The 13508-nt window shown below is 34.5% G+C and overlaps 1 protein-coding gene across 1 annotated transcript in view; it reads right to left on the bottom strand.

Annotated features, from left to right (window-relative positions):
• The window catches only part of LOC150080841 (uncharacterized), an 852072-nt gene that overhangs the window by 368750 nt on the left and 469814 nt on the right, over positions 1-13508 (bottom strand). Inside the window, exon 19 of the mRNA XM_090381010.1 lies at positions 7485-7582. Coding sequence (XP_090237136.1) covers positions 7485-7582 — 98 coding nt within the window. The remainder of the gene's footprint in view (positions 1-7484; positions 7583-13508) is intronic.

The following is a 13508-nucleotide window of genomic DNA, read 5'->3' as shown; positions in this document are numbered from 1 at the left end:
AAAAGTCGAACCATCGATATGAAGTGGGCCAACCTGATTCATTGCCTTCCTTCTAGAGTTTATATTCTAGAGACTAGGCACCAGCGAGGTGATCTGATAGAGGTGTATAAAGCCTTGAATAGTTTGAGCATGCTTAATGCTGATGGGAATCTTCCTCTTGCTCAGAATAATCACCTGAGAGGGCATAAATTCAAATTGAGGAAAGACAGATGTAGGATAGACGTGCAGAAATTTGCCTTTAGCCAGCGGGTGGTTGGTTGGTGGAACAGACTTCCATCCCTTGTCGTGGAAGTTGATAACCTAAATAAGTTTAAGGCTCAGCTGGACAGGTATTTCGAACGAACAGAGGGGTGAAGTGGAAGTCCTTGTTGTTTTTCTTAGCATCCTTTGCCAAAGATTTCTCATAATCTGCCTTCACTTGGCTTGCCTAACCTCCCTTGAGATTTGATCTCAGACTAGCTTATATCTACCATAGGCTTCTGTGTCACCTGATAATTTATAAGCATCCCATACATTTTCTTCTCTGCTACAAGGCTCATTAGTTCATCTGACATCCATTTAGGCCTAAACTTTGAACAGTACAGTAAACCCTCGCTATTTGTGGTATCTGTATTCGCGGTTTCGCGTATTCGCAATCGCTGCTTTAATATAAAAAAACCTAAAAAAAAAATGTGAATTTTAAAGCGCCGTGAATATTTTTCGCCATAAAAAAACATGGGTGTGGCTAAAATTATCTTTCCCGGTCAAAATAGCGCTCAGTGGGTGTGTTATGCACTTGTCATGGAAGGTTTTGTCGTTTGCTTTTAATTTATATGCTTATAAATTGAATAAATTTATCAATTTATAAATTGATACGCTTACAAAAGTGATAAATCTACAATTTTGCAGTGTAAAACAGACTTTTTCGAGTGTGTTAACGGAAAAAAGTGACTTTATTGTGGACAAGTTCTTTCTAACCCGTACAAAAATATGGCTATGAATAACGAGAGAAATGTGAAAATATCAAAGAAGGTGATGACATTGGCAAATAAAATTGAGTTATTAGACAAAATTTCTAATGGTGAAAGTGTCTCCTCAGTGGCAAAACATTATAAAATCAATGAGTCAATTGATTCAATGAGTCAATCAAGAAATCGGAAGAAAAAATCTGCCGTTGTGTCCGTGAAAACGTGCTAATTGCTTCAAAAATTTGCTCTGTAACTCGTGATGTTCAATTAGAAAAAATGCAAAAGGCTTTAAATCCGTGGATAGAAGACTGAACTCAAAATAAAATTCCGTTTAGTTCACTCATCATTCGTGAAAAGGCAAAACTCCTTTATCAACACTTTAGCGAAACTGGTGATAGCACTGGCGGCATAAGTTTTTTTTACTAGCAAAGGCGCTGGTTTGAAAGATTTGTTTGAAATTTCTAATAAATATTACATTTAATATTAAATTGTTCCTTATTTTCATTTCGATGCCATATGCTTGCATTTTACTATGTACTGTCTATGTACATAGTCATATTATGAAGGTACATATAATACATACATCCAATAAATCCACAAAATCTTCCTAGTGTGCGAGTGAACAACCTACAAGTTCCAGTCAATATCTGGGAAGTTAAAATCCCCCATTATAATACAATTGGATTTACAGGCTCATTCTGTTTCTCTGTAGAATTGTTCATCGTACTCATTACAGTCATTAGGCCTATAACACACTCCTACTCTCATTTTTGCTTTCTCAGTGCTTATGTCACACTAAACTGACTCAACATTGCACTGTCCATCTATTTCAACTGGATGCACTTCCTTAGATTTTATGTGTTTCCTATTTAACAGCATAACACCTCCTTCCTTCCTATCCCGAATACCTTTTGTACACATTGTACTCCCCAAATTCCAATTCTGCATTCCTTATATCTGTGTGACACCACATCTCTGATATCCCAACAATATCAGCCTTTGATGTCTTGACCAGCACTTCAAATTCATCAAATTTATTTACTATACTCCTATCATTGGTGTTCATGTAAGTATACATGCACCTATTCTTGTCATTAATTTACCGTAACACAGCCCAGGTATTTAATTGTTTCATGATGACTCCCTACAGTCCCTGAAACCTTCTGCACCCCAGCCTCCAGGCCACTGTTCATTCTAATAGAAGCAGTGTTCATCAGCAAAAATAAAACTGATGAAAACCACTGAGGTTAATATTTTGCCACTAACATGGCAAAATATTTTTATGCTATCGTGCACTTCCTTGGCTAACCACATGTAAAAAGAAAAATAACAAAGTATAAAAAGCCGGATAAAAGTAACATGGAAGTATAAGAAAGAAAAGTAAACTCAGAGATAAATTGTGAATCAGAGAAAAATTGTGAGAGCCATGTTATCTAACATTTAGATATATAAAAACTCTACAGAGCACAGAAAACTGTATTTTTCAAACACTCATTGTCAAGTTTTTCTTTTGGCAAGGGATGTGTTCATGATGACTCCCTACAACTGATGAGTTCATTCAACAAATCTAAGGAACTAACGAAAAATTCAGGACATGCATTATGAGTTCAAGAACTGAATTATTTCTACACAACAGAGGGATGATTTTCCTTTTATGACATAAGCTATCATTAAGAATAGCTCACATTATTGCCTTTTTGATGGCATAGCTGATATTACTTTGATGTTCAATAAAAACTATATTATTGCATAATAAGTAATTATGTATTTAAAAATTATAATAAGTCATTATAATCAAACTTTTTATTAAATCTCCTGATCCTAAATATCAAATGTTAGATTAATATCAGTTCTTACACTTCACTTTAATTTAATCTCAAATGAAAAACAATGTCAAGGTAATAGACTTAGGGCATTCTAATGAATATTCATGTATAAATCCTCTTTCAAAATATTTTTTTATCACAAATGTTTGTTATTATGTTATCAATTCCATCCATAACTCACTCCATTTCTCTTACATCCTGAAGCTTCTACTGAACTTATTTATTATCATCTTACTTTGAACTGAATGAATGCTCAAAAAATAAATTATATTTTGCAGATCAAAATTTGAAAATTACAGAAAATATAGGACACATTTCAGACATATGAAATATAGAAAAAAAAAAATAGGATAGCAAACCACTATTTAATTCTTTTAATGATGATTGTGGTATTTCTTCTCTGCCATAACAAACACATCCCAATCCCGTAGTTTATGACAATGAAAGAGATTAAAATAATCTTGACAAAAAGAAGTGTGCAGGGCCTGATGGTTTTTTTTTTTATTAACTACTGATTTATGTGACTTTTTGGGTACTCTTATTTTAATGGTGTTCCTTCTGCATGGTAATTTTCTCATACCAAGCCAATTTCTAGGCCACCTTTTTTTTCACCTTTTGGAAAGGGTGTGACAAATTTCTCAATTATAATTATTGTCTTATAATATTTAACAGATCTGGGAAGGGAGTAGATCAATTGGATTGGGTGCAGAAAACAGCAGCAAGATTAGTCAGGGACATAAAAGGATACTGCTACCAAGAAAGACCACAGTTCTGCAAACTGCATCTGGATTCTAGACTGATTAAAGCATTTAAAGCTTTAGCATTAGCAGAGGCATATGATGCAGAAAGCAAGCTTATACAGCATACGCCAAAAAAAAAAAAAAAATCCTTCCCATTTCACTGATCGATTCATTACAATGTCTGTCTAGTTCTGCCTTGAATTTATTTAAGCTATCAACTTCCACAACAACAACAACAGATGGAAATTTCTTCCAGCAACTACCTGCCTGGCTAAAGACAAATTACCACACATCTATTCTACAACTGTCTTTCCTCAATTTGAATCTATGCCCCCTCAGGTTCTTAATCTCAGTAAGTGGAAGTATCCTGTCAGCATTGAGCCTGCTCAAACCATTCACAGCTTTGTACACCTCAATCATATCGCCTAGCAAGTGCCTAGTCTCCAGAAGTTGCAATTTGCAGAACTTAAGCATTTCTTGGTAACAGAAGCCTTTGTTCCACTCACCAATCTTATTGCCCCTCTCTGTACGCATTCCAGCAGCTTTACATCTTTCCTAAAATAAGGCCTCCAGACCTATGTACAGTACTCATGGTCTGACCATTATTTTATGCAAGGGGCCAATCACTTTCTTATCCCTGCTCACAAAATTCCAATATATCATTGACAAGATCTCATGACCTACTCAGGCAGCCTGCCTGCACTGCTCAGAAAACTTCATATCTGACTGCACAATTACCTCCCCAGGACTCTTTCATTCTCAACTACCCTGAGTGTAACACAACCCAGTTGATGAATTTCTCTGGAGTTACTGCTACCCATAAGCAGTACTTTCCATTTCTCAATATTAAACTTCAGTTGCCACTTCTCAGCCCATCTGCCTAAATTTTCCCGATTGTATTGCAGCAGCATGCTGTCATTACAGTTATTAACAACCCTGCTAACTTTTTTATCATCTGCAAATTTTGACATTAAGCTTGATATACCTTCATCAATATCATTGATAAATATACAAAACAACAATGGGCCCAACACCAACACTGGAGAGATGCAAAGTGTTGGGCCCATTGAGGGACACCACTAATAACATTAGTCAACACAGAGCAGTATCCACTGATTACCAATCTCTATGTTCTCCCACTCAGCCATCCTTTTATCCATTGTAGCAACTTTTCCTTAATGCCATACTGCTCCAATTTGTACAGTAGTCTTCCATGTGCAACAGTATCAAAAGCTTTCCTGAAATCCAAGTATATGATTTCAAAATTATTTTTTGCATCCAGTTCCTTTGTGACCACATCGTAGTATCCAATCAAATTGGTCAGACAAGACTTCCCCTTAACAACCCCATGCTGTGTCTGATTTATTGCTGTTGTCTTGTCTAGATAATCTTGCAATGATTCTTTAACCAGCTAATACCTTGTTTTCATCAACATAAGCTAACAATAATCAGATTTGAATTAAACCACTTTACAATTTGAGCTGGTTCTTCTGAAATAGTGATTATACAGGGCTTATATTGTATTATATATCATGTATCAGGTTATTATTTTAACCATTGAAATATATTATAATTCAGAAATAAAAAAAAAAAAAAAAAGCACAATGAATTTAACGCTATCACACTCAAATACAGATGTTCATATTCCAAAACAAGAAATTAAAGGAAGGACACACTGGGTATTTAAAAAAAAAAATGCCTCTAATTTTGACACATGAAAGTTTTGTTCAGAAAAATACACCCAATTAAAAATTAAGCAATTTGGATTAATTAAGCAGAATGATATTGTCTTCAAACTTTAGCATTATCATTACTAGTGGCACATGATGTAAGATAGAAGTTTGTTCCAGCAATCAATGAACTGCTGGCTAAAGGCAAATTTCTGCACATCTATTCTACAACTGTCTTTCACGATTTCAATTTATGCCCTCTCAGGTGTGTAATCTGAGCAAGAGGAACAATCCCTTCAGCATTGAGCTTGATTAAACCATTCAAAGCATTATACATCTCAATCAGATCACCTCACAGATGCCTAGTCTCCAGATGCTGAAATTTGCAGAACTTTAGCCTTTCTTGGTAATAAAACTTCTTTGTTCCCCTCACCAATCTCGTTGCCCTTCACAGTACTCATCCCAGCAGCTCTACATCCTTCCTAAAATGAGGATTCCATATCTGTATGCAGTATTGAAGGTGTGGCCTGACCATTGTCTTATACAAAGGAATAATCACCTCCTTATGCCTGCTAGCAAAGTTCCTGTATATCATTGGCAAAACCCCATGAGCTGCTCTGGCAGCCTGTCTCCATTATTCTGAAAACTTCATATCTGATGGCACATTTACCCCCCCCAGGTCTTTTTCATTCTCCACTACCCTAAGCGTAGCACTGCACAGTTGATATGTTACTCTGGAGTTACTTCTACCCATATGCAGTACTTTGCATTTGTCAATGCTAAACTTCAGTTACCACCTCTCAGCCCATCAGCCCAACTTTTCTAGATCCTGTTGCAGCTGCATACCATCGTTACTGTCAATAACAATTCTGGCGACCTTTGTATCATCTGCAAACTTAGACATTAAGCCTGTTATACCTTCATCAATATCATTGATATTGATATAGAAAACAACAACAGTCTCAACAGTGAACTCTGGGGGGATTCCACTAATAATATTAGTCCACAAGAAGCAGTGTACATTGATCACCACTCTGTCTTCTACCACTCAACAATTCTTTTATCCATTGCAGCAACTTTCCCTTAATGCCATACTGTTCCAATTTGTAAAGCAGCCTTCTATGTGCAACAATATCAAAAGCTTTCCTGTAATCCAAGTTTATGATATAAAAATTATTTTTTGTATCCAGTTCCTTTGTGAGCAAATCATAGTATCCAATCAAATGGATCAGACAAGACTTCCCCTAAACAAATCTGGAAATGATATACAGGAGTTTTGTTAGCACAGGGATAAGGAGGTGATTATCCCTTTGTATAAGGCAATAGTCAGGCTACACCTTGAGTACTGTGTACAGGCCTGGAGGCCTCATTTTAGTGAGGATAGTAGTTGCTAGAACGAGTAGAGAGAAGGGTAAGATTGGTGAGGGGAACAAAGGGGTGCTCTTAACAAGAAAGGCTTAAGTTCTGCAAATTGAAAGACTGCAAATTAAATTCTGCAAATTTGGAGACCAGGCACCAGCGAGGTGATCCGACTGAGTTGTATGAGGCCTTGAATGGTTTGAGCAGGATCAATGCTGATAGGATTCTTCGTCTTGTTCAGATTATGAAACTGAGCAGACATTAACTCAAGTTGAGGAAAGACAGTTGTAGAATAGATGTGCAGAAAAATTTTCCTATAGCCAGCAGGTAGTTGATTGCTGGAAGAAATTTCCATCTGTTGTTGTGGAAGTTGATAGCTTATATAAATTCAAGGAAGAACTGGACAAATTTTTGGAGGGAATGGATGGGGATTTTTTTTTTTTTTTTTTTTTGAGTACAGATTTTTTTTTGGCTGATGCTGCATAAGTTTGCTTTCTTGCATCATATATCTCTACTAATGCTAATTCTGAATCATTTCACTATGAGAGTTTTTTGGAGAAGGACCTGACATAACAAAATGACAATAGTCAAAGTCATATGACTTAATATCATAATAGATTATAAATGGTATCATGGAAAAGATATCTTGACCAACCTAGCACCCTAATCTTAATCGAACTAACATAGGGAATGTTTTACAGCAGCCTAAAACTTTTTTGAATAAACCAGCCAGCAAAATAAGCTTACTTTGCTGGATTTCTGTAGCCTATAAAATTCATAGTAGTCATATAAATATAAAATTTTTATTGAGATATAAAATTTTTATTGAGATATAAAATTTTTATTTCTCAAACCTAAGTTTAAGTTACACAATATGAATTCAATTATCATTTAAAAAGACAAATTTAAGTGAAACTTAAAACGAGTTATCACTAAACTTACAGGCTGTCCTTTGAAGCCATGTCTCCCAGGAACTCCTTGTTCACCTTTATTACCCAAATTGCCTCTCAATCCAGGATAACCTTGAGGACCTGGAGGACCTAGAAAGACATAAAATTTGTCATCATTTGAAAAAAAAATGTGCTTTATCTTTACTTTAATAATTATCTTCAGTTAAAATAATCTGGAGTAAATTTCACACAATACAGAAACATAATCCTGTGACATGTATTGGAACCCTAAAGGAAAACATCTGGTTAAGAATAAAAGAAATTTTTAACACTGAATTATTTAAACCTGTGTTGAGCACTTTTCTAGTTTTAGTATGTAGAAATTGGATCCTTCTCCACTCCTCCCATAAAGCTACAGAAAGTTGTTTGTCTTGATATCTTGTTCTGGTTCTCAAATGTTCAAAAGCATCCCAATTAGATTCAGATATGGGCTGAAGGTTGAAAAGGCAGATTCACCCTATTGTTATTCTCAAAATAACTGTTGTACTGACTGTGCTTTGTGTTAAAGAGCACTGTCATGCTGATGCAAATATGGCCTCATTCCAAAGAATTTCCACAAATCAAATAAGGCAAAATTGTTCAGAATGTCACAATGGATAGCTACATTCATGGTTTCCTCAATGACAGCTAATATTCTAAACCCAAAGTAAAACTGCCCATAGCAGCATGGTACAACCACTGTTCTTCATTATTCGTACAAACAATCAGAATGAAACTATTTTTTTGGATATAAATGTGTGTATGGCACATATGTACTAGAACATGAATGATCAAACCATTTATATGTTCTAATGTTCCAGTACACATGCACCATACCAGTGTAATTTAAAAGAAATTAAGCATAACATATACTCAAAAGAACTCATATGTTAAGAAAGAGTAGCTTTTCTAGTTCTTAAATTAAAAATTTATGAACACAATAATAATGAAATCAGATTACATGACAAAAGAGAAGATTATAGGGAAGAATAATGAACCCGAATTAATTATAGGTTGAACAGAAAATCTGTGATTTACTTGGTGAGGTTTTTTATTACTTTTTTTATTATTATTATTATTATTATTATTTTATTTATTTATTATTTTTTTTTTCCATTTTCCCAGAGTTACAACCATTGGTGGGAGGTACCTAGAAGGTACATCCCCACCAATGGTTATCACATCATAAATTTATATATATTTGAAAGCTTTGTTTCAAAGATTCATATTCTTTTTGAATAATAAGCATGAAAACATGGAAAGTGATATTCACTCACAATAGACAGTTAGCAACATGCATAATATTCAAATATTGCATGCTTGCCGAAGCACCAAATTTGAAATAATTTTTTTAAAAAAATTTAAAATACAAAAGGAATAACAATATCTAATACATATAATTTTTTAAAAAGTATTTTAAAACTATTGATACATATCATAAGCAGAAATATATATGCAAGTACATATTTAAAATTTTGTCAGTTTAATGGTTTTTAAAACTGTGAAATTGAATAGGCTAACAGCTTCATCTTTATATTTTTATGCATATGCTTTTTTTTTTTTTAATTTATATAAATTTTTAAACTTATATAAAAATTTATAAATTATATAAATTTTTATAATTTATATAAATTATACATAAGCCTATCCAGTTATACTTCAAATAAGTAACGCTACACCAATAGAGAAGATCATTGTTACTTATTCTCAGTGGATACCATTACAAAGATGGCCATTTCAGGGATTTTTGGCCCTTTCATTGGTGAGTGAGTGAGTAGGTACCTAATTCAGCTAATTTACTGCATGTAAACTTGATGCACTTGCACTAACCTATATGTCTGTAAATTTTTCCACAGTCTGAGACTTTAGTCCTGATTTTTTTTTATTAAGTATTAAACTACTAAACACCATTTGACATCTCTCACATTGTGGAATTATTTTCACGACTGCATTGTTAGCTGTTATACCATCGGATACTTAGCCACCTACTAATTAAAGGCCCAGACAGCCTTGAAACAGCCATCTGGATGGTGGTATCCACTGAGAATAAGTAACAATAGTCTTCTCTACTGGGGAAACATTACTTATTCTAAGTAAAACCACACAGGCAACTCATTATGAAGGTATTCACAATGTGAGATCTAATGAAATGCTGCTATAATAACTTCAGTTAATTTACTGCATATAGACATTATGCATTTGCACTAAATATATACTCAATGATCACTGAATTAGGACCATCTACCTAATACCATGCTGAGCCACTGTTTGCACAGATAACAGCTGTGTTTACCTAGACATAGATTCTACTAAACATCTGTAGAGATCTGAGATAATGGTTGAATGATCTTGCTGTCTTGGTAGATACAACCAAATATATTGCTTTTTAAGCTTTCGCTATTCTTTTCTAACCAAATATATTGCTGAATTGATCAATTAGTAAATGTATTATATAAGCATGTTATAGCCATTACCAAGGAATTAAAGCTGTTTCATAAACAGTTACTACTTAAAAAACTAACCACCTCATAACACTTTCAGCAAGGCATGTGCTCAGACAATTAAGTTGATTTACTGCTATTTCTTTGTAGAGTTCATAGGTTCACCTGTGTCATTACTTCATGAAAAAAAGGATTGTATCTGTGCTCCTAACAGTGTTTCACAGTAGAGCATTAACCCATTTCTAATTCTTGATTTTAATATTTTCATTAAATGTTTTTAGTGATTTGTCTAGATTTAAAGAAACATTATGGCAGTTACATTTTTATTTAAAAAAATGTGACTATTTCTTGTGACTATTGATTTTCATGTTTTCTTTCTATCTACTTTCACCTTTTCTGCTCTGCATCAATAAAGAGCACCAAACTATTGCATTTTCCTTGTTTCCTGAGTTATTAAGCAGTGCCTTGAAGTGACCAGCATCCACAGTGTGTATATATATATATATATATATCTATATATATATATATTCATTCATTCATTCATTTTTAATTTATTATTTTCTTTGGCCAGTACAACAAAAGACTATCATCTTCACATTATATGGTAAAATAAAATGATAGTCTTTTGTTGTACTGGCCAAAGAAAATATTAAAGTAAAAATAAATTGATTGTAAAAATAAATTATTATGAAAATAATAAAGTAAAAATAAATTGATCAATTAGTATATGTATTATATAAGCATGTTATAGCCTTTACCGAGGAATTAAAGCTGTTTCATAAACAGTTACTTCTCAAAAAACTAACCACCTCATAAAACTTTCAGCAAGGTGTGTGCTGAGACAATTGTTTAAAATACTTGGCATTAACAGAATGCCTTATAGATGAATTTAATCAGAAATTTCTAGATGTTGGGAATCTTAGTCTCAAGCTTAAAATTTTTTCTGATCCATTTAACATAAATGTTGGTGAAGTATAAAATACCTTTCAGCTAATATTAATTGAAGTTAAGCCAGCAGTCATTTGAGGAGAGCTTTTGTTGAAAATGATATTCTCACTTTTTATAGAAACTGCATCAGCAAAGGTTCTTTTCTCAATCTTTTTAGCATTCAGTTTATTGTGCTATTTGGTAACACATATTGTGAAAGCCTTTTTTCATTGATGAAAAATATAAAGTCAAAGTCACAGTCATTATTAACAGATGAACATTTATGCAATGTACCATATTTCCCTATTTATAAGATGCACCTTTTTTCGAAAAATTTGGGGTCTAAAAACTGGGTGCGTCTTATACAGTGGTTGTAGATTTTTACTTGCATTTCCCGCTTTTTCGCGCTTGTTGTCTTTGCGCTCATTGTTTCGCACTTGTTACCGGTATATTAGGTTACGTTTTGCCACGTTCTGCCCAGAAATGGCTCAGAAAACATTTTCGTACAGTGCGGAATTCAAGTTAAGTGATCCAATTTGCAAAAGTGAATGGAAATCGTGCTGCTGAATGTAAGTTTGGTCCTCCTCCAACTGAGAAAACAATCCGAGACTGGCTACGGGAAGAAGAAACCCTACTGAAAACGCCACAGCAGAAGAAGGCCATGAGAGGCAAGTCAGCAAAATGGCCTGATTTTGAGAGGGAATTGAAGAGCAAAGGGCAATTGGAATTCCTGTGTCCACAAAGATGGTTCAGCATGAGGCAAGAAGAATTGCTGACGAAAAAGAAGTTACTGATTTCAAAAGAGAACGCAATTGGTGCTTCAGGTAAACGGAATGGACTAAGCATGCGTACACGCACCAGACTTGCCCAAAAGATGCCTGAAAGCTATGAGCAGAAGGTCCTTGAATTTCATCGTTTTGTCATTCAATGTCGGAAGGCACATCAGTTTGAGTTGGGACAAATTGCAAATATGGACGAAGTCCCCCTTCCATTTGATGTCCCAAGTAACAGAACTGTTGATAAGAAGGGGGTGAAAACTATAACTGTGAAGACAAGTGGACATGGAAAGAGCCATTATACAGTTGTTCTAGCTTGTTGTGCCGACGGAACCAAGCTACCTCCTATGCTGATTTTCAAACGCAAAACAATGCCAAAAGAAGACATTCCTCGAGGAGTGATTATCCACGTTCATGACAAGGGTTGGATGGATCAGGATGGGATGAAGATCTGGTTTGAGAAAGTTTGGAGCAGGAGTCCAGATGGGCTCTTACGCAAACCTGCCCTATTGGTGCTTGATCAGTTCAGGGCACACATAACAAAAAACACAAAGAAGATTGCTGCAGAGCAAAAAACAAAACTTGCCGTCATACCTGGAGGCTTGACATCCCAGCTACAACCACTTGATGTTGGCATTAACAAACCCTTCAAAGCTGCCATGAGAGACAAATGGAACCAATGGATGAAGTCTTCTGGGGACAATTTGATACCAGCGGAAGAGTGAAGAAACCAACTATAGGAGAAGTTTGTACCTGGATGAAATGATCCTGGGATAATATCAAGATTGATATCGTTGTCAAGTCATTTAAGAAGTGTGGCATTTCAAATGCCATAGATGGAACTGAGGACGAGGCAATATATGAAGACAGTAATTTGTCATCAGACACAGATGAGGACAAGCTAATGGATGGGAGTTTTGACAGTGATGAGGAGTTGTATGAATTTTATGATGAATAAAACTTGAGTTCAATAACTTTATGTAATACATTTTTTTTTTCAAATTTTGGGCTCCAAAATTAAGGTGCGTCTTATACATGGGGAAATACGGTACTTCATATTGCTAGATCAAATGTGCTAGCAAATATTGAATTTTTTTGCCAGCAAAAACAATGTCTTATATTTCACTAAAAATGTAATTTGCCTATTTGTGTACTGAATAAATAATCCATTAAGATTTTTTTCTCTGTATTTGTAATTTTAATAATAAAAATATTTTAAAAGACCTGTTTACATCATGCATTTCTAGATGTATGCACACGTCTTGATATGGCATACATGTGAGAAAAATAGCTAGATAATTGAAATATATCTTTGTAAATTTTTCTCACTGGCCCAAAGAAAATAGAAAATTTCTGAATTGGGCCCTCACTCAAAGGTTGGACACCCCTGGATTAGAGGAAGTGGGGGGACACACACCATAGAGAACAAAATTTTCAAATTAACTAGATGACTGTTATTTGTATCAGCATGTTAGGAAAAGTACTCGAGGCAAGAATATTCTAGATCTGATTATCACCCCAGAATCAGATAACATCACACGGCTGACAGCACAGGACCATTACTAGGGAGTAATCACAGAATTCTAAATTTAGAAGCTGAGCAGACAGGTAGCAGCAGTTATTCAAGGCAAAGGATTGCACTGCATTAATTTCAAGAAAGCTGATTATGACTGCTTAAAGTGCTATATGGCAGTCTCTGCATGCTACTCCACAATTTATTCCATGATTTTAATGCAAATAACATTTTTGCAATAATTATAATAAATACAAATGGGCCTGTTGTACTGGATTCCATTGTGTATAATACTGTATATATCCAATAATAAATTTAATGACAAATGAAAGAATGTAGCTTTCAGGGTAAAATGGATCCCTTCATCAGCAATATACAGA

This window comes from Mastigoproctus giganteus, chromosome 9 (assembly GCF_048544385.1).
Source record: "Mastigoproctus giganteus isolate SK-2022 chromosome 9, ASM4854438v1, whole genome shotgun sequence".
Lineage (NCBI taxonomy): Eukaryota > Metazoa > Arthropoda > Arachnida > Uropygi > Thelyphonidae > Mastigoproctus > Mastigoproctus giganteus.
The sequence above is the reverse complement of the archived record's forward strand: the minus strand, read 5'-3'. Positions and strand labels throughout refer to the sequence as shown.